General features: G+C 41.8%; 2 protein-coding genes across 5 annotated transcripts in view; both read left to right on the forward strand.

Moving 5' to 3' along the window:
- On the forward strand, window positions 1–22950 carry LOC140738178 (uncharacterized). Of its 4 annotated transcripts, none has more exons than XM_073065478.1 (3): window positions 1–58; window positions 15656–16567; window positions 22762–22950. In XM_073065478.1, the coding sequence occupies exons 2-3, from the start codon at window positions 15670–15672 to the stop codon at window positions 22926–22928; spliced, it is 1065 nt and encodes a 354-aa protein (XP_072921579.1). In that variant the 5' UTR covers window positions 1–58; window positions 15656–15669; the 3' UTR covers window positions 22929–22950. The 4 variants fall into 4 exon arrangements, with proteins under 4 accessions (XP_072921579.1, XP_072921659.1, XP_072921417.1 ...); XM_073065558.1 differs by having other exon boundaries at window positions 24–58; window positions 15668–16567; XM_073065316.1 differs by lacking the exon at window positions 1–58 and adding an exon at window positions 888–1135.
- LOC140738392 (uncharacterized) overlaps window positions 22846–24466 on the forward strand; it is a 6610-nt gene continuing 4989 nt past the window's right edge. The window contains exon 1 of the mRNA XM_073065674.1: window positions 22846–22919. The gene's annotated coding sequence lies outside the window, so the exon portion shown is untranslated. The remainder of the gene's footprint in view (window positions 22920–24466) is intronic.

Raw genomic sequence — 24466 nt, forward strand, 5'->3', positions numbered from 1 at the left:
GGCGGGGGTTAATTGGGGGTCGAGTCGCGACGGTTACCGGTGAGACGTCGTTAGCGTGGTGAGTGACAACGGTTAGAAGGATAGAGAGAGTGTTGGAATAGAGTGAGTGAGGGTAGGGAGGGATGAAAGGTGGGAGAGTTGGAACGGAATGGGATGGAGAGAGAGGGATGCTGTTTGGTCCTAGTGTCATGAAGGGGTGTGGAGTAACGGTGCACACGAACAGGCCCTTCTGCCCATTGAGTCCATGGTAACCTTCGAACTCCCATTTACCATGGAGCGAGACACGAGAGACTACGGAGCCGGAATCTGAAGCAACACCCAACCTGTTGGAGGAACTCATAAATTGAGCAGTATCTGTGGAAGGAAATAATTTTTTGATGTTTTGGGTGGAAACCAACGTGTTTCGTCTTTACTCTCTCTTCCTCCCATCCTGCTCCATCATTCCCCCCCCCCTCGGTTTTTGCCCGCCTCCATCTGCCACTCTCTCAATTCTACTGCGACTCACTTACCCCTACCTGGCACTGCCTGCTTGTCACGTTACACCCCCTCCTCGGTCCAGCAATCACCTCGGAATCCTTTCTTGCCACATCCATCCTCCTCCTCTCTGTGCTGGCCAGCTCACCTTTCCACCCCCAGTGCCAATGCAGAGCTTAGATCTGAGACGTCGACAATTCCCTTCCTCCCGCAGATTCTATCAACTCGCCGAGTTCCTCCAGTAGTTTTTCGCCTTCACTCGCTTACACTACTCCTGCATTAATATAATTTTTAAAAGTTCTCTGCAGATGAGTGAGAGGGGTTATAAGTGAAATGAGTGACGAACATGCGAAGGGACGGTTAGAAATGGAGCGAGGTGGAGAGCATGTAGAAATAAAGACTAGAGAGAGTGTGGAACGGTGAGGGAAGAGTTCATTTTGTGAAAATAACATACCATAGCACCTCACATTCACCCAGAAAGTGTTCAACCCAATGCCGTACACAAGGACTTCTCCAACGTCTGCTAAACTGCACATTTTTAGGTCCTTTTTCTCTCTCCTCCTGATCTACCCCATCCGTATCACTCTGTTCAAACCTGATCTAAGCCAGTGCAAAGCTTGAACATTCTTCGAGATCTTCCTCGGATCCTGGAAATGTGCCGGTAGGTTGTTTTACCCGCTCTAGATTGCCACCTGGTGTTGGCTAATGGCAAATTACTCTAAGGAGGGCTAACTACCGTCAATAGAAAATTGATTTTTCATTGTAACATTACCAGTGAACAAACTTTGTTTTGCATGCAATGCACGTCAGTGCATTAAGCAAGTACAAGAGAAAATAATAACAGATGCAGAATAAAGTGTTACAGTTACAGAGAAAGTGCAGCACGGGCGGACAATAAGATCTAGCACTCGAGGGCACAGCCTCAAAATTGAGGGGCGACCTTTTAGAACAGAGGTAAGGACGAATTTTTTTTGGATAGAGAGAGTTGAATCTGTGGAATGCCCTGCCAAGTCCGTGGGTATATATAAGGTGGAACTTGATCATTTCCTGATCGGTCAGGGCATCAAATTATATGGCAAGAGGACAGGTGTATGGGGTTGAGTGGAATCCAGGATCAGCCGTGATGGAATGGCAGAGCAGACTTGATGGGCTGAATGGCCTAATTCTGCTTCTGTGTTGCCATGACAAAGTAGACCATGAGGTCAAGAGTCTGTCTTATCATACTCAGGAGCTGTTGAATAGAATCTGCCTTTGTGCCTGGTGGTATGTTCTTTCAGGTTTTGGAATCTCCTGCCAGATGAAAGAGAGGAGAAGAGAGAATGTCCAGGGTGGGTGAGGTCTTTGATTATGCTGGCTGCTTTACTGAGGCAGCAAGAAGTGCAGATAGAGTTTATGGAGAGAACATGCTCCACTTTTTTGTCCCAGGTAGAGCTGTGAGAGAGAATGAAGTTGTAGAGCTACAGAATAATAGGAGAGTGTGATGGGACTGATGAAGTTGCTCCCCTGGGAACAAACGTGGAACCAAAAGGCTAGATTGCCTGCTTCTGTTTTGCACTGTACTGATTCCCATAGGAAACTCTGGTAGATGACAACAAGCTTGTTCCTAAGGTGCAGACCAGCACCATAAACACCTCTGACTTCATTACAACATTTAGGACATTGGGATAAGTACCTGAATAAGAAAGGTTCAGAAAGATGTAGGCCAAATGAGGCCAAGTGGGACTAGCTTAGGTGGATCCTTGGGTTGGCATGATGAATTGGGCCAAATGGCCTGTTTACTCTACGACTCTGCGAGCTTTCTTATTCAAGCAAAGATGAAGTTCCCACCTCCCTTTTTTCACCTGGGCAACTCATGTTGGCTCTCTGGGTTTTCCCAGAATCATTCTTGATTTTCACTCTTTCCAGTCTCCCGCTGCTAGGATTCTCATTGAATGACAGTCACATTGAATGACAGACTTCCTAATACAAATACTCAGGAACACTGAAGCCAAGGGGTATGAGTGAGACAGAGTGAGTAAACAGCTAACAAGATGCATAGAACAGTACAGCACTAGAGAGACCATTCAGTCCTTGATGTTGTACCAATCTTAATGACAATTATACTAAATAGCCTCCTTCTGTGTATCACCAATATCCCACCATTCCCTTCATATGCAGGTGTCTATTTAAAAACCCCAAACTGAGGGAGCCGTCTCCGACAGACCTCCACTTAGGAGAGAGAGGTTCAGGGCTGGGGTTTTTTATGTTTGATCAGTGGTGGTTTCCCTTACTTTTGGTTGGCCAGTTTGTTTAATTTTACGTAATCTATTAATTTGTTTTCTTCCCCTTTATTCAGCCTAGTAGTTTGAAAGGGTTAGCTTGTAGCCTATGGCTGCAAAGGGGGGAGGGAGGGTTGAGATTGAAGGAGGAGGGTGGGAGACTGCAGAATACTCTAGAAGTAAGGGTAGCCAAAAAAGAGGTGCATCGTGATGCAAAAGGGGACAACAAATTGAGGAAAATGGGTGTCTTGGAGGAATTTGTAGTTGTGTATAAAATTAAAGGTCAGAAGGAAGGGGAAGGAGGATTTAGAGCCCTTAATCCTTTGAAAGTGGCAGCAGCATTAGAGAACCAAATAGGTAAAGGATTCCGGGCCAAGATTTTGTATAATGGATTGCTGAAAATTTGTTGCAAAGATGTTGATCAACATAACAGTGCTAAAACGGTGAGAGAATTGGTTGTGAAAGTGGAGTGTATTACTCCGAAAGAAAGGAAGGGAGTTAGGGGGGTAGTGTATGGTATTTGGTCTGGCATAACTGAAAAGGAAATTTTGGATAATATTAAAGGTGGTCGAGTGATTGAAGCTAAGTGATTGAAATTGAGAAAAGGAGGTGATTGGGATTCTCCTGTCCTGGTTTTTGCAGGTGATGTTCTTCCAACTAGAGGAATTGCTATTCTTATCTCAAGTAAGCTAAATTTTGAAAAAGTATTCAAAATGGGAGATAAAGAGGGCAGATATATTCTGGTAAGGGGGAATATAGATGGCAATTCAGTTACTCTATTGAATATATACGCACCCCTGGGAAGTGATATTGGTTTCTTTCAGAAAATTACTGATATTATGGTAACGGAAACAGAAGGTCTCCTGATATGTGGGGGAGACTTAAATTTACAATTACAACCAAACTTAGACTCTTCCAATAGAAAAACCTATGAAACAAAATCTTTACATAAGAAAGTTAATACACTTTTTGAGGATGTTGGTTTAATTGATATATGGAGGGACCTTTTCCCTGACAGAAGGGATTACACTCATTATTCTGCTCCCCATTCTGTATATACAAGAATAGACTATTTCATAACATTTGGAAAAGACAAAGACAAAATAAACACCTGTGGAATTGGGACAACAGATGTAAGTGACCATGCACCTATATATTTATCTGTTGATTTTAACCTACAACCAAAGAATACTATTTGGAAACTAAATTCAAGTCTACTCAATGATCTGTACTTTAAGGAACAAATTAAAAAAGAAATTGGTCTCTACTTAGAATTTAATGATAATGGAGAGGTTTCACTTCCCATTTTATGGGATACTCTGAAGGCAGTCTTAAGAGGGAAAATTATAGTGATATCTTCATATAAGAAAAAAGTAAGGAATAAAACATTAGAGGAATTACAAAATAGGCTGAAGGAACTAGAGAAAAAACACAATTGAATTTGGCACAGGATACATTAGGGGAAATTAAAAGAATTGGGAATGAAATAAATAATTTGGCTACGCAAGAAATCAGGAAAAACTTAATGTTTCTGAAACAGAGACATGATGAAAGTGGATCGAAATCAATGAAAATACTGGTGTGGAAACTGAAAAAAAAGATAGCAGAAAATACAATTCATAGAATTAGGGACCCAAGAATGAAAATCATAAATAATAAGCTAAGTGAAATTCAAGAAGCTTTTGAAGTGTTTTACAGAACTCTATATTCCAAAGTTCCAGGGGGGAGCATAACCCAAATTGACACCTTCTTGAATTCTCTAGAGTAACCCACTTTAAGCGAAGAACAAAATAGAACGATGACTGCTGACATAACTGAAGTTGAATTAAAAGCTGCAATTAGTAGGCTTAAATTAAGCAAGTCACCAGGATCAGATGGGTATACGGTAGAGTGGTACAAAGAATTTAAAAGTGAGTTAATTCCTGTTTTACTCCCCAACACTAAACTGGGCTCTAAAAAAGGCACAAATGCCACCCAGTTGGAAGGAAGCAATAATCTCAGCTATACCAAAAAAAAGGCAAGGGTAAAATGGAATGCGGGTCATTTAGACCAATATCCGTTCTTAATGTAGATTATAGGTTATTTACCTCCATCATGGCCAAACGATTAGAGGAGTTTCTACCCATACTGATACGTAATGATCAGACAGGGTTTATACGACAACGCCAGACACAAGACAATATATGAAGGACACTTCACATTATGGATCATATACAAAAAAATAAAATCGAAGCAATAGTGATAAGCGTGGATGCTGAAAAAGCATTTGATTCGGTTAATTGGAATTTTCTTTACAAAGTTTTACATAGATTTGGTTTCCAAGACACAATTATTAAAACTATACAGACACTATAAGACAATCCTACTGCTAGGATTAAAATCAATGGATATTTATCAAATAGTCTTACCCTAGAAAGGGGCACGAGACAGGGTTGTGCATGGTCACCACTACTCTTCGCATTAAATCTGGAACCATTAGCTCAATACATCAGACAAAATGAAGATATCAGGGGAATCACTATTAAAGGGACAGAGCATAAATTGGCTTGTTATGTGGATGACATTTTGATCTATCTAGGGCTACCAACATACTCTTTGCCCAAATTGATGCCTAAATCCTTTGAACAATATGGTCAATTATCAGGATACAAGATCAACATAGATAAAACCCAATTACTTTCATATTACTATAGCCCACCAAGAGAAATTGAAAGTCGATACCCCTGGGCATGGCACACAGAGTCTTTCAAATATTTGGGCATCATTATGCCAAAAAATTTGGCAAAATTATCACAATGTAATTATCATCTTTTATATAAAAAAATTAAGGAAGATGTGGCAAGATGGAACCTGTTTCCTTTTTTCAGTCTCAGTTCAAGGATTGAGTCTATTAAAATGAATATACTGCCCAAACTGTTATATCTCTTTCAAACCCTACCAATAGAGATTAATCAAAATCAATTCAATGAATGTAACAAGATGCTATCAAGGTATAGTTGGCAGGGTAAAAGGCCTAGAGTTCGTCTCAAAACTTTACAATTAGCAAAGGAAAAGGGGGGGATGGGGCTTGCCTTCTCTTAGAGATTATTATTTTGCAGCACAGTTGAAAGCTGTGATATGTTGGTGCAACCCATCATATGACACTCAATGGAAAAACATTGAGGAGCGGGTACTTCCCATCCCCATACAAGCAATCTTGGCTGATAACAACCTGCAAAGGTACATAAATACTACTGATAACCCATGGGTGAAATTGACTCTTAAAATATGGAAAACTACTATAAAAGAATATAATCTAGAGGAAGATATTGCAATTCTTAAATAGTGTGCATATGACACGGATTTTACACCAAATAAATTGGATGCTAGATTTAAGGACTGGACAGCTAAAGGAATAACAGTTCTTTGCAACATAACGAAAGAAGGAACACTGTTCAGTTTTGAAATGCTTAAAGAGAAACACTTATTAGAAAAACAAGATTTTTATCGGTATTTACAGATGCGACAATATGTTATTAAGACGCTTAAGAATGTAACCAAGGCAAGTTTTCATGCTTGATAGAGCTATTTAGAAAAGCATGTAATGGTAATGGTAGTAGAATCATTTCAAGCATGTATAAGGGGCTGTCAAATCTTAAAACACATTCGACTTCATACATTAAAACAAAATGGGAGAAGGAAGGAGGGATAATTATATCTGAGGAAGAATGGACAACAATATGGAGGTATCAAGGGAAGTGTACCAGTTCACAGAAATGGAGGGAGTTTGGATGGAAAAACTTGATGAGATATTTTATTACACCCTCTCAGAAATCCCATCATGATAGTAACCTCCCTGTTTGCTGGAGAAATTGTGAAAATCAAAATGCAAATCATTATCATATTTTTTGGGACTGCCCTGTTATCAAAAACTGTTGGAGGGGGATACGCAATGCCCTACAAGACATCTTTAAATGTGAAATACCCTTGGAGAATAAGACCATATATTTTGGATATATACCTCAAGAATGGTTGAAAAGAGATAAATATTTAATGAATATCCTGTTGGTAGCTGGTAAAAAGACTCTTACTAGGAAATGGTTATCACAGGAGAGCCCAACCTTAAATACATGGATGGAAATTACAATGGACATTTACAAAATGGAGAAGATAACAGCATCTGTTAATCATAAGCTGGAACAATTTGATTCATACTGGAAAAAATGGTTTAACTACATAATGCCTCATGGGCCTGATTTTATTCTCACAAATCAAAGAAGATGTTGTTAAAAAAAAATCACTCCCTACTTGTACATAGTTCTTTCCTTTTGCTTGTTTTTTCTTTCCACTCTTTTCTATAAGTGTATACCCCAGATAAATACTTTGTGGAGATTTGTGATATATATGATTATATGATATATATGTACAATGTCTGAAATACATCTTATGGAAATGTTTGTTTGATGAACTTCAATAAAAAAATAAATTACAAAAAAAAAAGAAAGTACCCAGTGTTAGATAATGCTGTGGAGTATAAAAAGGAAAGAGAAGTAGCAAGGAGAGTAATTAAAAATGCAAAGAGGGATAGTTGGAGAAGTTTTGTGAAACCCTGGGCCCTGAGACATCTATAAAGCAGATGATCATTCACAGAATGTCAGGGATATATAGAAAACCATCTATCCCAGCTTTGCTGGAAGGAGATATTGAAGCTGTAACCAACAAGGAGAAGGCTGATATGGTTGTAGAGGTGTTCCAAGTGTTACACAGTTCTGGAGAGTCAGGTGATTTGAGAAAGGAAATTATGTTAAAGGAAAGTTGGGAATTGGACGAGAGCTTGGATGATAACAGCTCCATGAATTTGTTTTTCTCCCTTCAGGAATTGCAGGAAGCTGCCAAGTCAGGTTCAAACACTTCTCCTGGTAGGGATGGACTATGTTATGAATTGCTTAAGCATTTAGATGACTCTGTATTAATAGAAATGCTAGCTTTATTTAAATCAGTGTGGAAAGAAGGGAAATTACCAGTAGAATGGAAGCATGCAGTGGTAGTTCCGTTTAAAGCCAGGCAAAGATGTGTCTGGTCCTAGTTCATTTCGGCCTATTAGCTTTAACAACAGTGCTTTGTAAAAGTTATGGGTCAAAGTATTTGGTGAGTACATTTCTAACTCTTCTGACTTCAGTCTCATTGCCATCTGTTCTGAAATTGTTGGGCTGCATTCAAGAAAACAATGAAATGGTATGTTGCCATCACCATCTGTTCCGGCACGTCATGACAGTGTTTTCAGATTTCTCTGATTACCCTGTCCACGCTGCTCTGGCCAATCCGGTGTTTTCAAAATTACACACCCTGGAGAGCATTTCTGAAAATCTCTGGTTTCGGGGGACAAAAATGCCATTTTAGTGTGGACGGAGGGTAAAAACGAAGAGAAAAAGCTTCAGTTACGGATTTATCCAGTGTGGTGTGGACATAGCCTTAGATAAGAGACTTCACCAAAATTAAGAAAGGAATGTAAAGAATGTCCTGCCTTATCTCCACTTTTTGTGAAACCAAAAGGTATGAAAAGTTAGGAGACATCTTCTTGTGGGTTTTGTAAATTTATAATCCTTATTTTCACTCAAAGAAGCAGTTGTGAGACATTATTCAAACATACTGCGGTTACAGACATAGTCGGTACTTAACCCAAAGTTGAAATCTAAACACAAAATCAAAAGGTGTGAAAAGTCAGGAGACAACAGCTGCTCAAACTGCAGCCATTCTCAAACCAGAATACACAGGCTCAACCTTAACCATTATTTACAGGAATCTGGGACTCCCCAATTCCCTCAAAACTTTATCAGTACCCCTCAAGGAAGCGTCATTAGTTCAGTTCTTTTTAATGTCATGATGAATGATATCTTTGAGCAGGTAGGAACAGGATTTGGCAAATCGTTGTTTGCAGATGATTGTGCAATCTAGAAAAGAGGAAGAAACATCAACTATATATTAAAGCAGGTACAAAAGACTTTAAGATCAGTTGAAAACTGGGCAAACAAATGGGGTTTCAGGATTTCTGCTTCTAAGTCCAAATATATGATTTTTGGCTTTAGAAGAAGGATTTCTGATTGTGAATTGTGTCTATATGATTCTCCATTAGAAAGAGTCAAGGTATTCAAGTTTTTAGGTGTCTGGTTTGATGAAAGATTTACTTGGAGGGTTCATATAGATAAAACAATTGGAAAGTGTGAGAAAGTTTTAAATGTTATGAGAAGTATTGCTGGATGTGACTGGGGAGCAGGACGGGAAACTATGTACTTAATATATCTAGCTATGATTAGATCAGTAATTGATTATGGTTGTACCGCTTATGGTTCCGCTGCTACGGCAGTGCTTGAAAAATTAGACACTGTGCAGTCCAAAGCATTTAGACTCTGTTGTGGAGCTTTCAGAACAACATCAGTCCCTGCATTATGTGTAGAGATGGGAGCAACGCCTCTACATTTAAGACGAGTTGAGTTGGGCTGCAGTTTTGAGCAAAACTAAATGGCTTCAATCACAGCTGTCCATCAAAATGTCTTTTGCAGGAGATGTCTGAGCGCCAAAGTAAAATTAAAAGGTATTCATTTTTAGATTTGGTTAATATCTGGGCTGTGAAATTGAAACTGATTGAGGAAGACATAGCTGACCAAATTTGCTTGCCACCTGTTCCTTTTTGGCTTTTGCCAGAACCAGAAGAAGACCTATTTCTCCTTTTCTAACTTCAAGGAAGCAGAGTAATTTCAACGGCATTGATTGTAAATGAATATTTAAATAATAAATGGAGATCTTATCTGAAGATTTTTACTGATCGCTCAGTAGACCCAGACAGCAGTAAGGCAGGATTTGGGGTGTATGTGTCTCAACTTGGAGCTGAGATTGGTCACTGGGTTTCAGATGGTGTTTCTGTCTTTGCAGCAGAATTATTAGCAATCCTCTGGGCCTTATGGTGGATAGAAGACGCTTGACCATGCAGGGTTATCATCTGTCCGGATTCTGCTGCTGCCGTAGAGACTATAAAAGGGAATAAATCAAAAGCTTATCCTGACATAGTTATTGAGATTCTCTTTGTTTTGTTTAGAGTAGGAAAGATGGGTTGTGAAGTCAGATTTACATGGATAGCTGGGCATGCTGGGGTGGAGGGAAATGAAATTGTGAATGGCATTGCAAAGTCTTTCGTACAGAGTGGGCAAGTAGGAATTAAAGTACCCCTAGGCAGAGCAGAATTGAGAATTTTTTTTAAATGGCATAGAGAAGAATTGGCAATAGGATTGGAAAAAGGGAGGGCAGTTCTTTTCTAGTCACCCTCTAGTTAAAAAGGTCTCAGACTGTTACTCTTTAAATCATAGAGATACAGTTAAATTAACAAGACTTAGGTTGGGGCATTGTGGGCTAAACTATTACTTAAAGATAATAGGAAAACACCCAACTGGATTATGTGACTGTGGTAGTCCAGAGACAGTTCAGCATGTTTTGCTGAGTTGTAATCAATATAAAATTGAAAGAAGAATATTGTTCAAGAGGCTGTCTGACTTAAATGTATTTTGTTTTTCTATTAAATCTTTGTTTGGCCACCATGAGAACCACTATCTGATTGAAAAGTTTATTATTCTGTTTCTACATGCGACTAGCTTATATTTGAGAATTTGAGTTGGAGGGCAGTACTAGTGCCTAGATGCGTCTAAACTGCCGGAAATAGAAGAAGAAGAAGAACCCCAAACTCTACTAGTCCTGATGTCTTGAGAACACACACAAATTACTGGAGGAGCTCAGCCAGTCAAGCAGTATCTGTAGAGGCAAATAAACAGTTGATGTTTTGGGCTGAGACCCTTCATCAGGGCTAGTAAAGTCTGAGGTTTTGAAATGTAATCTCTTGTACAGTATCTCTATTAAACTCCACGGAACTGCCTGCCTTTACTATTACCCCTGAAAGTCCTTTCCAAGTACCTACCACTCATTACATTAAAAAGTTTGCCCCTCTAACCTTAAAAGCATGTCCTCTAGTGTTTGACATTTCTTCTCTGAGGAAAAGAGTCTGTCTTTCTACCCTATCTATGTTTCGCTGTAATTTAAAAAAAAACTCCCATCAGATCTCCCCTCTGCCCCAAATGCTCTAGGGAGCTTGGTTCTTTAATCTGCCTGACTTGCATTGATAAATTAAGGTTAATTAAGGAGCCCCCCCCCCCCCCCCCCGAGAGCTGTGGGTAATTCAGGTTAGCCCTTTACAGGAAGGATATGGAGGCTTCAGAGAAGGTACAATGGAGGTTCACCAGCAGGATGTCACTGGATTAGAGAGTTTGAGCTACAAGGTTAGACAAACTTGGGTTGTTTTCTCCCAAGCAGTGGAGGCTGGGGGAAGAACCAATAGATGTATGTAAAATTATGAGAGGCATAGATAGGGTACATGGTCAGAGTTTTTTTCCCCCAGGGTTGAAATCTCAAATACTAGACAATGTGCATTCAAGATGAAGGTTTAACCAATCTATTAGAGTTTTTCGAGCAAGTTAACAGGAAAGTGGATGAAGGGAAGGCAGTGGATGTTGTATACATAGACTTCAGTAAGGCCTTTGACAAGGTCCTGCTGGGGATGTTAGTTAGGAAGATTCAGTCGCTAGGTACACAAGGAGAGGTAGTAAATTGGATTAGGCATTGGCTCAATGGAAGAAGCCAGAGAGTGGGAGTGGAGGATTGCTACTCTGAGTGGAGGCCTGTGACTAGTGGTGTGCCACAGGGATCAGAGCTGGGTCCATTGTTATTTGTCATCTATATCAATGATCTGGATGATAATGTGGCAAATTTGCTGATGATAGAAAGATTGGAGGTGTAGTGGACAGTGAGGAAGGTTTTCAAAGCTTGCAGAGGGATTTGGACCAGTTGGAGGAATGAGCAGAAAAATGGCAGATGGAGTTTAATGCAGACAAGTGTGATGTATTGCACTACGGAAAGTCAAACCAAGGTAGAACATACAAGGTAAATGGTAGGACACCGAGGAATGCAGATACATAATTCCCCTAAAAGTGGCGTCACAAGTAGATAGGGTTGTAAAGAGAGCTTTTGGTACATTGGCCTTTATAAATCAAAGTATTGAGTATAAGAGTTGGAATGTAATGGTGAGGTTGTATAAGACATTGGTAGGACCGAATTTGGAGTATTGTGTGCAATTTTGGTCACCTAATTATAGGAAGAATATTAATAAGGTTGAAAGAGTGCAGAGAAGGTTTACAAGGATGTTGCCGGAACTTGAGAAAATGAGTTACAGAGAAAGGTTGAATAGGTTAGGACTTTATTCCCTGGAGCGTAAAAGAATGAGGGGTGATTTGATAGAGGTGTATAAAATTATGATGGGTATAGATAGAGTGAATGCAAGCAGGCTTTTTCCACTGAGGCCAGGGGAGAAAAAAACCAGAGATCATGGGTTAAGGGTGAAGGGAGAAAAGTTTAAAGGGAACATTAGGGGGGGGGCTTCTTCACACAGAGAGTGGTGGGAGTGTGAAATGAGCTGCCAGATGAAGTGGTGAATGCGGGCTTACTTTTGACATTTAAGAAAAGCTTGGACAGGTACATGGATGAGAGGTGTATGGAGGGATATGGCCCAGGTGCAGGTCAGCGGGACTAGGCAGAAAAATGGTTTGGCACAGCCAAGAAGGGCCAAAAGGCCTGTTTCTGTGCTGTAATGTTCTATGGTTTATGGTTTAAAGGGGATGTGTGCAACAGGTTTTTTTTACACAGAGAGATGGGTGCCTGGAATGAGCTGCCAAAAGAGGTGATGGTGGAAGCAGATACAATAGAGACACTTCAAAAGGCTTTCAGATAGACACATGTATGTTCAGGGAATGGCTAGATATGGATCATGTAGAGACAGAGAATATTTTGTTTAATATGACATGATATTAGAAAGTCAGCAGCTTTAAATTCCTGGGTGCTAACATATCACACAACCTGTCCTGGGCCCAACACATACAGTGCTTATAAAAAGTATTCACCCCCTTTGGAAGATTTCAGGTTTTATTATTTTACAACATTGAAGCGCATTGGATTTAATTTGGCTTTTTTGACACTGCTCAACAGAAAAAGACTGATTTCTATCAAAGTGAAAACATCTCTGCAAAGTGATCTAAATTAATTACAAAAATAAAATACAAAATCATTAACTGCATAAGTATTCACCCCCTTTAATATGACGCACCAAATCATCACTGGTGCAGCCAATTGGTTTTAGAAGTCACATAATTAGTTAAATGGAGATCACCAGTGTGTAGTTAGGGTTGTAGTAAAAATAGACCTGTATCTGGAAGGTCCAACTACTGGTGAGTCAGTATCCTGGCAAAAACTACACCATGAAGACAAAAGAACACTCCAAGCAACTCTGCAAAAAAAATTTGTTGAAAAGCACAAGTCCCGAGATAGATACAAGAAAAAATATTTCAAGTCACCAAATTCCCTTAGAGTACAGTTAAATCAGTCATCAAGAAATGGAAAGAATATGGCACAGCTGTAAATCTACCTAGAGCAGGCCATCCTCAAAAACTGAGTGACTGTGCAAGAAGGGGACTAGTGAGGGAGGCCACAAGAGACCCATGACATCTCTGGAGGAGTTGCAAGCTTCAGTGGTTGAGATGGGACAGACTGTGCATACAACTGTTGCTCGGGTGCTTCACTAGTCGCAGCTTTATGGGAGAGTGGCAAAGAGAAAGCCACTTGAAAAACACTCAGAAATCTCAACTAGAGTTTGCCAGAGGCATGTGGGAGACTCTGAAGTCAGCTGGAAGAAGGTTCTACGGTCATATGAAACTAAAATTGAGCTTTTTGGCCATCAGACTAAACGCTATGTTTGGTCTAAGCCAAACACATCATGAAAAACACACCATCCCTACCATTGTGGCGGCTGCATCATGCTGTGGGGATGATTCATTGCAGCAGGCCCTGGAAGGCTTGTGAAGGTAGAGGGTAAAATGAATGTAGCAAAATACTGGGGAATCCTGATGCAGTCTGCAAGAGAACTGCAGTTTTGAAAAACAAGCCATTCTTGTTTTCCAGCAAGTCAATGACCGCAGGCATAAAGACAAAGCTAGGCAGGAATGGTTTAAAAGCAACTAAGTTAATGTCTGGGAGTGGCCAAGTCAGAGTCCAGACTTCAATCCAATCTGTGGCTGGATTTGAAAATGGCTGTTCACTCACAATCCCTATGTCAATCTGACAGAGCTTGAGCGGTTTTGTAAAGAAGAATGGGGAAAAATTGCAGTGTCCAGATGTGCAAAGCTGATAGAGACCTATCTACCCAGACTCAAGACTGTAATTGCTGCCAAAGGTGCATCTACTAAATACTGACTTGAAGGGGGTGAGTGATTGTGCAATCAATCATTTTCTGTTTAATAATTGTAATAAATTTTGACCAATTTGTAGAAATTTGTTTTCACTTTGACATGGAGAGTCTTTTTCTGTTGAACAGTGTCAAAAGAGCCAAATTAAATCCACTGTGATTCAATGTTATAAACATGAAAGCTTCAAAGGGGTGAATACTTTTTATAGGCACTGTAGCTGCAACCACAAGGAGGCTTACCAGTGTCTTTACTTTTTCTGCAGGTTAAGAATGTTTGACTTGTCACCAAACACTGACAAACTTCCACAGATGTATTGTTGCGAGTGTTATATCTGGGTGCATCGTGCAGTGGCAATTCAAATGTGCAAGCAGAAACTGCAGAGAGTTTTTGACTCTGCACTACACATGACAGGCACATCTCTCCCCACCATCCGCAGTATCTACAGGTTGCACCACCTCAAGAAGGCAATTTCCGTTATCAAAGATTCCCACCATCTTTCCTCAGCTCCCATCGGGCAGGATGTACTGAAGTCCCCACCATCAGGTTGCGGAATAGCTACCTACCTTTAACTATACGTGTGTGGAAAATGGATGGAGATGGACATGCATAGGTGCAAGGGATTAGTTTAGTTGGCCATTGATCACTAATTTATTGGGTTTGGCAGAACATTGTGGCTGTTCCTGTGCTGTACTGTACTGTACTGTATTGTTCTGTGTTCTGTACAGTATTTGAACCAACCAGCAAAACCCTAATCACTAGAGTTCAGCAACACTGATCACCTTGCACTAAAATAACTCTTTTTTGTGCTAATTACAAAGTATGTTCTGTCTTGAAAAAATTGTGTTAAGATTTAAATTTAACTTCTTTGTTTCTCTTGTTAATGTTTGGACACCGTGTGAATGTTTGGACGCCGCATGACTGTTTGGACACCGCGTGAATGTTTGGACGCCGCGTGACTGTTTGGACACCGTGTGAATGTTTGGACGCCGCATGACTGTTTGGACACCGTGTGAATGTTTGGACACCGCGTGACTGTTTGGACACCGCGTGAATGTTTGGATGCCGCGTGACTGTTTGGACACCGCGTGACTGTTTGGACGCCGCATGACTGTTTGGACACCGCGTGACTGTTTGGACACCGTGTGAATGTTTGGACGCCGCATGACTGTTTGGACACCGCGTGAATGTTTGGACACCGCGTGACTGTTTGGACACCGCGTGAATGGACGCCGCGTGACTGTTTGGACGCCGCGTGACTGTTTGGACGCCGCGTGACTGTTTGGACGCCGCGTGACTGTTTGGACACCGCGTGAATGTTTGGACGCCGCATGACTGTTTGGACACCGCGTGACTGTTTGGACACCGTGTGAATGTTGGGGTGCCATGTGTCTGCGATGCTGCAACAGGTAAGTTTTTCATTGCACTGTCATCACCTGTCCTTGTGCGTGACAATAAACTTGACTGTGATGTCTAACAGACATTGTAGGCTGAAGGGTCTACTCCTGTGCTTCTAATGAGCTGAACAGCTTCATGAAGTTGTCAGGGTGGGTCTGATAGCCTGTTCCTATAAGTCATTATACTCTGCTACTTACTATAAATATGTTATTTCAGGTGATGAGACAGCGATGGTGATCATGAGTCACCAGTGTAAGTTGAAGAGGAGCAGAACGAGGATTCTCAGCTACTTCCAGACTGTACAGGGTGGACCAAAGGAAAGGAATTGTCCCCTCCCCACAGCCATGAACTCACAAGTCACAAAGGACACCCTGAAGACAGCTGAAGCTCATAAGACAGTTATTAAAATTAAGCGCAGAAAGACCAGGAGGGAGCTGAATCGTGCAAAATTCGGCAAAGCGGTTGTTGAAAAGCTGTTTAAATGCAAAGCAAGCCGCCCATTTCAGGACATGCCTCCAGCCGAGAAGTGTCACTGTCAATGTGTCATCAGCTCTTGGGCAGCTGAGACCTCCATTCCTAAACCATCTCCAAACCCCAGCTGGATTATTACACAAAGCAGACTCACCCATCACCTGGGGATATTCAATAAGGAGGTCAAATCTATCAATATTGAGAGGCTTTTGGACAGGGAGCAGACAAAAGACTGTAGTCCAGCCATCGCCAAGGAGTCCACCACTACTAAATTGGCAGAGGAGGCAATGGAGGTCACGAGCTGTACCCCAGCTCCAAAAGAGGCAGTAGTTCCTGTCCAGCAGGCACACTCCTTAACACCCAAACTACAGCCTGTCGTGGAGGATGCTCACACCATTTTAGCTTCTCCCACCCAGGCCACGGAGAGCAAATCCCAATGTCACCGTGGCCTCAAAGAGTGGGTAGTCCCCACCACTGAACTAGCTAACAAACTCATCAAAACCTTAAACACCCACCAGGTGTTTCCAGGACAAAACCTGGTGCGCAGCACGCAACAAGAGCTCGTGAACATTCTGATAGAACGGCATGGAAAGAAGATAGGTCCCTGGCTCCCAGCGCTCTTGACAAAGCAAGAATCAGCTGCTGCTCCTGCGACAGGTGAGAGAATCTGCAGAGGAGTGGATGAGGGGAAGGTAAATGGATAAATGGCAGAAGGAAATGTGTGACTCCATTTACTACCCAGTCCCTCAGTCGGTCTTCCTGGTGGCAGTTCCCAAGCACAGAATGAGGATAAGTAAGTATCTGGGAAAACAGTAAAGAGCAGTGGAGGCTTTCCAAAGTGAGAACACCTGGGGCAGACCCATAAATGTGGCTCAGGAACTGGAAGAATGGGAATGAGGGATGAATAAGAAAATCTCCAGGAGTCTAGTGGTAGATGTCTTGTAAATGCAGAGGAGTAAGTTAATGTCATGGAGGAGGGGAAGTAATGGTATGGATGATTGCATAAGTTGCTATTGGTCAAGGGGGGGGAATGGGATGTATCCTAGGTTCCTGGAGCGTCCACATGTTCTAGCAACGTCTTTTCAGTCCCACTTGGATGTGGGAGCAAAGAATGTTCTTCTAACCAGGGAGGGAACTGATGGACCTGATGTCCTGGCATGGGACTTAATGCATTTGACAGACAGTGTGAAGTAATTTGGGGATAATTACTTCAAAGTCATAATAGCAACACATACAAAATGCTGGAGAATCTCAGCAGGTCAGGCAGCATCTATCGAAATGGAAGTGAATCAACAGTGGACACTTCAGGCAGAGATTTATTATCTAAGTATATACGTGTCATCTTATACAACATGGAGATTCATTTTCTTGTGGGCATTCACAGTAGGTACAAAAAACGCAATAGAATCAATGAAAGACAACACACAACAGGACAAACAACGAACGTGCAAAAGACAACAGACTGAGCAAATACAAAAGAAAGAAAAAAGATAATAATAATAATAATAATAAAAATAAGCAATGAATATTGAGAACATGAGATGAAGAGGCCTCAAATGTGAGTCTATAGGTGTGGGAACATTTTAATGATGGGGCAGGTGAAGCTGACTGAAGTTGCCTCTTTGGTTCAAGAGCCTGATGGTTGAGGGGTAATAACTGTTCCTGAACCTAGTGGTGTGAGTCCTGGGGCTCCTGTACCATATTGCTGATGGCAACAGTAAGAAAAGAGCATGGCCTGGATGGTGAGAGACCTTGATGATGGATGATGCTTTCCTGCAACTTTGCTCCATGTAGATGGGCTCAATGATGGGGAGGGTTTTACCTGTGATGAACTGGGCTGTATCCACTACTTTTTGTAGACTTTCTCATTCAAGGGCATTGGTGTTCCCATACCAGGCCATGATGCAACTCTCCGCCACACACCTATAGAAGTTTGTCAAGGTTTTAGATGTTATGCTGAATCTTTGCAAACTTCTAAGAAAGAGGAGGTGCTGTAGTGCTTTCTTCGTAATTGCACTTATGTACTGGACTCAGGGCAGATCCTCTGAAATAATAACACCGAGGAATTTAAAGTTGCTGACCGGCTCCACCTCTGATACCCCGATGAAGACTGGCTCATGATCCTCCAGTTGCCTCCTCCTGAAGTCAGTAATCAGCTCCTTTGTCTTGCTGACATTGAGTGAGAGGTTGTTGTTGTGGTAACACTCTGCCAGATTTCAATCTCCCTTTCTACATGCTAATTCGTCACCACTTTTGATTTGACCTATGACAGTGGTGTCATCAGTAATATGGCATTGAAGCTGTGCTTAAGTCTCACAGTCATGTAGGGCAGGGGGCCATGCACACAGCCTTGTGGTGCACTGTGCTGATGGACTTTGTAGGATCTGCAAGTGAGGAAATCGAGGATCCAGTTGTACAGGAAGGTATTGAGGCCTAGGACTTAAATCTTTTAATTAGTTTCGGGGGAGTGATAATATTATGCCGAGCTGTAGTCAATGAAGAGCATCCTGATGTATGCACCTTTGCTCTCCAGATGTTCCAGGATTGAGTGAAACTGCATCTGCTTTTGACCTGTTGTGATGGGAGGCAAATTGGAATCCAAATCACTTCTCTGGCAGGAATTGATGTGTTTCATCACCATCCTCTTAGTGAGACCTCCATCCTTGAGGTGTGCCAGTGTTAACTGTCAGTGAGGTGGAGATGTTATTACTAATCAGTACGGACTGTGGTCTTCTGGTTAAGAAGTCATGGATCCAGTTACAGAGGAAGGTATAGAGGCCCGGGTTCTGTATCTTTATTATCAGAACTGTGGGAATGATGGTGTTAAACACGGAGCTATAGTCAATTAATAGCATCCTGACATAGGTATTTGTATTGTCCAAGTGATTCAGTTCCATCTGATACAGTTTCCTAGCTCTGAGATCTTCAGTTTTATCTACTAGACACTCTACATTTGCTGGCAAGCTAGTCCGTATTGGGAGTCAAAAATCTTGTTTTTTAAATGAACAATTAGCCCACTGCAATGACCTAATTTCCGCCAACGTTTTAAGGGATCAGTTCACTGACCACAGTCAGATCTCTTTCAGTTGGTCTTAAACAGCGATCAATTGTTTAATCACATTAAAGCATCATTACCAACTATACAGACCTCAGATGCAGTTGTGGTTCTCAGCCTTAGCAGGCTGAAAGGGGAATATGTGATATTCCAACAAGCTGCCACTTCAAGTCACCTTAATTGGTGCCCCAGAAGTAAAATATGGATGTGGAAGCTTTCGAGAGGGTGCAGAGGAGATTTACCAGGATGTCTTATGAGGATAGGTTGAGCAAGCTGGGGCTTTTCACTTTTCTATTTGGAGAGAAGGAGGATGAAAGGTGCCTTGATAGAAGTGTACAAGATGATAAGAGGCATAGATAGAGACTTTTCCTAGCACAGAATTTGCTAATACAAGGGGGCATAATTTTAAGGTGTTTGGAGGAAAGTATAGGTGGGAAGTCAGAAGTAGATTTTTTTTGGGAGTGGAGGTGTGTAAAATGTGGTGCCAGAGGTAGTGGTCAAGGCAGATACATTAGGGTCATTGGATAGGCACATGGATGAAAGAGGAATAGAGGCCTGTGTCCAAAGGAATGGTTAGATTAAAATGCTGGCACAATGTCAGGGCCTGAAAAGTGCTGTATGCTCTATGTATTGCCTGAGGAAACTGTCCTGAATGCATTTGACAAATTCCATCCCATCTAAGCCCCTAACAATATGGCAGTTCTGGGCTATGTTAGGAAAGTTAAACTTCCTTATTATGAAAATCATCTTATTCTTACAAATCACAATCTCCCTGCACACGTGTTCCTCTAATTCCTGTTGACTACTTGGAGGCCAAAAGTATAACCCCAATGATTCCCTCCTTATTTCTCAGCTTCAACCATAAAGCCTCATTGGATTATCCTCCAGTGATTTCATCTCTCACTCCTATCCTGATGTTCCCCTTAATCTAAAATGCACCTCACCCTCCTCTTTCCTTCCCCTCTGTCCTGTGTATAGTACCTGTACTCTCTAGCATTCAGTCCTTCCCCTCCTTTGGCCATGTTCCTATTACGACAAAAATATCCCAGTCCCACTGAGTTCAGGGCATGGACAGCCACGAAAATGCTAGGCTTCATGATGAAGGATGTAAAAGCAGTTTTTTTTTTGAGGGTATAACTGGTAGAACAGAAAGAACATGGAAACGTACAGCATAGGAACAAGACCTTCAGACCACAGTGTTGTGTCAAACTAATTAAATTAATCTCTCCTGCCTACACAATGTCCATATTCCTTCACTCATTGTCAACAAGAGCAAGGAATTAATTACGGACTTCAAGAAGGGGAAGTCAGGAGAACACACACAAGTCCTCATTGAGGGTCAGCAGTGGAATGGGCAAACAGCTTCAGATTCCTGGGTGGTGACATCTCAGGTCTAGCTTGAGCCCAGCACATTGATTCAATTCCACTTCATTAGGAGTTTGGGGAGATTTGTCACCAAAGACTCCAGCAAATTTGCACAGATGTGTGGTGGAGAATATACTGACTAGTTGCATCACTGCCGGATTCTGATGCCCACGATCGCACGAGTCTGCAGAGGATTGTACAGTAGATTGCTCAGCCAGCTCCATCGTGGGTACAACCCTCCCTCCCCATTGTCCATCATTAAGGACCTTCACCATCTGAGACATGCCCTCTTCTCATCACTACCATCGGGGGGAGATACAGAAGCCTGAAGTCCCACACTGAATGTTTTAGGAACAGATTGCTGAATGATCCATGAACCCATGAATACTACCTCGTTATTCCCCTTTTGCACTGTGTATTAGTTTGTAATTGTTACGCCTTGCCACAAAACAACAAACTTTACAAAATATAATAAACCTGTTGCTGATTGTGAGGTGACAAAGGTCATTGTTGAGGGTAGAATGTGAATGTTATCTGCATGGAAATTGGTAAGGCATTTGACAAAGTCCTTAATCCAGGAGATTAAGACTGAAGTGAATCAGAGTGACATGGCAATTTGGATTCTGAATTGGCTTGCCAGAGAAGACAATGGGACTTATTCTGGCTGGAGTTCTGTGACAAATGGTGTTACATAGGGAGCCGTATTGGGACTCTTGTTGTTTTGCAACTTATATAAATGGTGTGGATGGGGGAAATGATACAAAGATTGCTGACATTGTGGATAATGTATAAAATTGCTAAATGATACAGTGGGATATAGAACACAGTAGATATGGGCAGAAAAAATAGAAGTTGTTTAACCTGCCAAATGTGTGGTATTGCAATGTGGGAGATCAACAGTACATTGTTAACGGCAAGGCCTAAACAATTTTGGTGTACAGAGGGATCTTGGGACCCATGTCCACAGCTCCCTGAAAGTGGCTGATAAGACGGTATACATGCTTATCTTTATTAGCTAAGGCATTGAGTTCAAGAACCAGAAAGTTATGTTGAGGCTTTATAAAACTCTGGTTCAGCCCCCTCTGGAGTTTTGCATTCAGTCCTGGTCACTCGCTTATGAGAGGATGTTGAGGCATTGGAGAGGGTACAGAAGCAGTTTACCAGGATGCTGCCTGGATTAAAGAGCTGTTTTCTCTGGAACGGCAGGAGTTGAGGGGAGAGATCTGATTATGACAGGCATAGTTGGAGTGGACAGTTGGTATCTTTCTATCCCAGGGTCAAAATGTCTGACACTAGAGTATATATTGAAGGTAAGATGGTGAGATGTACAGAGCAAGTCTTTTTTACACAGAAAATAGTGGGTGCCTGGAATGTACTACAAGGGGTGGTAGTGGAGGCAGATATGACAGAGGGATTTTGGAGGCTCTTAGAAAGGTATATTAGTGTGCAGAGAATGGAGGGAGAGGAACTGCAGCTCTTTTTATAAAGAGGTTTCTGTCTACCTCAGCTCTTAATGATAGTGCTCTTAGCCTGAAGTACATTACATTGCAGATCGAGCACAAATTTAGTTTGAAAATCAAAACATACCTGATATTTCAAATGTATTATTTCCATTGCCCTCTCACTTCATCCAAGCTCTCCAACAACTTGAAGATCAAAATAATTGCAGATGCTGGAAATTTGGAACATGAAGTACTGGAAATGTGACTCTTTCCAGTGAGCGCATGGATAAATTGGGCTGAAGAGCCTGTTTCCATGTTATAAAAGACCATAAGATATAGGAACAGAAGTAGGCCATTCAGCCCATTGAGTCTGCTCTGCCATTCAATCATGAGCTGATCCAATTCTTCCACTCATCCCAACTCCCCTGCCTTCTCCCCATACCCTTTGATGGCCCGGCTAATCAAGAACCTATCTATCTCTACCTTAAGTACACCCAATGACTTGGCCTCATATGACTCTGACTGAAAATATATTTTAGTTATGATCTGGAAAAGAATGATTAATGGAAATGAGTCATAAAGCAATACAGGTCCTTCAGCCCAACCAGTCCATGCTAACCACAACGCCCACCCAGCTAGACCCAATTTCCAGGTTTTGGCTGATATCCTTCCAAGCCCTGCCCATTCAGGTGCTTCTTAAATAATGCAAATGTACCTGCCTTATCTACTTCCTCATTCATGCCCTCTGCATGAAAATGTTACCCCTCAGGTCAGTGCAACCACAACTTTCTAAAGGAGTGCTTAATGAGTTATTAAATTGAAGCAAATGCGAGCAGTGAGGTAGGTGGAAGAGGGGAGAGCTAATTGGCCAAAGAGCCAAACACCACACGATTTTCATCTGTACTGTAGGACATCCTGAGGGTTTGTGCCCTTGAGGCTGTGCTCTTAATGTCGCTAGGTGACTGACTACAGCTTCTGAATTTATGCAGGGACGAGCAGACCACCCAGATCCAGCTGCAGCCCACTTGATGAAAGCACCATTGTGAACAAATCCTTATCCCCAAAAGATCAACGGATTGAAGATTCATTCTTGATTCAGAATGATGGTTCGGTTTGTGGACCTCTTTCCAGCACACATTCAACTGTGGTAAACTAATCCTTCCTTGTAGAGCAAGTAGACATTAGAACATAAGAAACCACAGCCCCTCGAGTCTGTTCCATCATCCATGGCCTCAACAACCCTTTCACTCCCTTGACGCCCCCCCCCCCCCCCCCGGAGCGTAGTTTAAATTGGCCATAGTTATAGAGTAGCACAATGCAGAATCAAGCCCTTTGGCCTAACTCATCCAACCGACCAAGATGCCCATCTAAACTCATCACACTTGCCCACATTTGGCCCATATGCCTCTGAATCATTCCTCTCCATGTTCCTGTTCAAATATCCTGTAAATATTATTATTTTACCCACTTCAACCATTTCCTAGGGCACCTGCCACCCAATTCATGAAAAGTAGCTCCTCGGATCCAGGTTAAATCTTTCCCCTCTCACCTTAAACCTGAACCCTCTGGTTATTGACTTCATTCCCCTTGGGGGAAAAAAACTGTGTGCATTTACCCTATCTCTGACCTTCATGATTTTACACAACTCTGTAAACTCACCCCTCTATCTTGTGCATTCCAAGGAATAAAGTCCTCAGCTGACCAAGCTCTCCCTGTAACTCTGGCCCTCGAATCTTGGCAACATTCTCGTAAACCTTCTTTGCATTCTTCCAAGCTCAATGAAGTCTTTTCTCTAACAGGGTGACTAAAAGTGTACACAGTTCACCTCCTCTTTCTAAACTCCATTGATAATAGTCCCAAGCCACTCAACCTTTCTTAGTATGTCAACCCCTCCAACCCAGGAATTGACCCAGTGAAACTTCTCTGCACTGCCTCCAATGCCAATATATTTCTCCTTAAACAGAGAACAACACTGTATGCCTGAAAAGCTGATCCAAAGTTCCATGCTCCAAAACTCTTACAATAATGGGGCACTGCAGTAATGCAGTGGTTAGCGTGCCACCATTACAGCTCGCGGTGTCGGAGCTCAGAGTTCAATTCCGCCACTGTCCATGAGAGTTTGTATGTCGTCCCCATGAGTGTGTGGATTTCCTCCAGGTGCTCTGGTTTCCTCTCACATTCCAAAGACATCCTGGTTAGTACGTTGTTTGGTCATTATAAATTATCCTGTGATGAGGCTAGGGTTAATAGTGGGTTGTTGGGTGGTGTGGCTCATTGGCCTGTTCCACACTGCCTCTCTAAACAAAATAAAAGCCATAACCCTTCCTGATTATTCACTGTACCTGCATGCTAATCTCTATTAGCAGGTAAAGGGTTGCTTGACTATTGGAGGATGTTACAAGTAAGATAGGAAGAGTTCAGAGCCAACATGTTCCTGTTAGAGTGAAGAGCAAGGCTGGTGGATTAGGAACCCTGGCTGAGGGATATTGAGGCTTTGGACAGGAAATCAGAAGGAGGCTTATGGGAGTTATCAGTAGCTGGGATCAAGCAAGTCCCTTGAGTTTAAGGGATGTAAGAGCACACTTAAGGAAATTAAGGAGGGCAAAAAGGGAAAATGAGGTATCCTTCGCAGATAAAGGAGAATCCTGTGACATATAACCACTACATACGGTAGTGGTGAGTGCAAAGCTTTAC

Source organism: Hemitrygon akajei, chromosome 1 (genome assembly GCF_048418815.1).
Source record: "Hemitrygon akajei chromosome 1, sHemAka1.3, whole genome shotgun sequence".
In the NCBI taxonomy this organism is placed as follows: Eukaryota; Metazoa; Chordata; class Chondrichthyes; order Myliobatiformes; family Dasyatidae; genus Hemitrygon; species Hemitrygon akajei.

Excerpts from the sequence above, each read along its gene's own strand:
- LOC140738178 (XM_073065478.1), top strand. The coding sequence starts at position 15,670 with ATGGTGATCATGAGTCACCAGTGTAAGTTGAAGAGGAGCAGAACGAGG. Across the intron at positions 16,568-22,761 it reads AGCTGCTGCTCCTGCGACAG|GGACGAGCAGACCACCCAGA; the intron begins GTGAGAGAATCT and ends GAATTTATGCAG.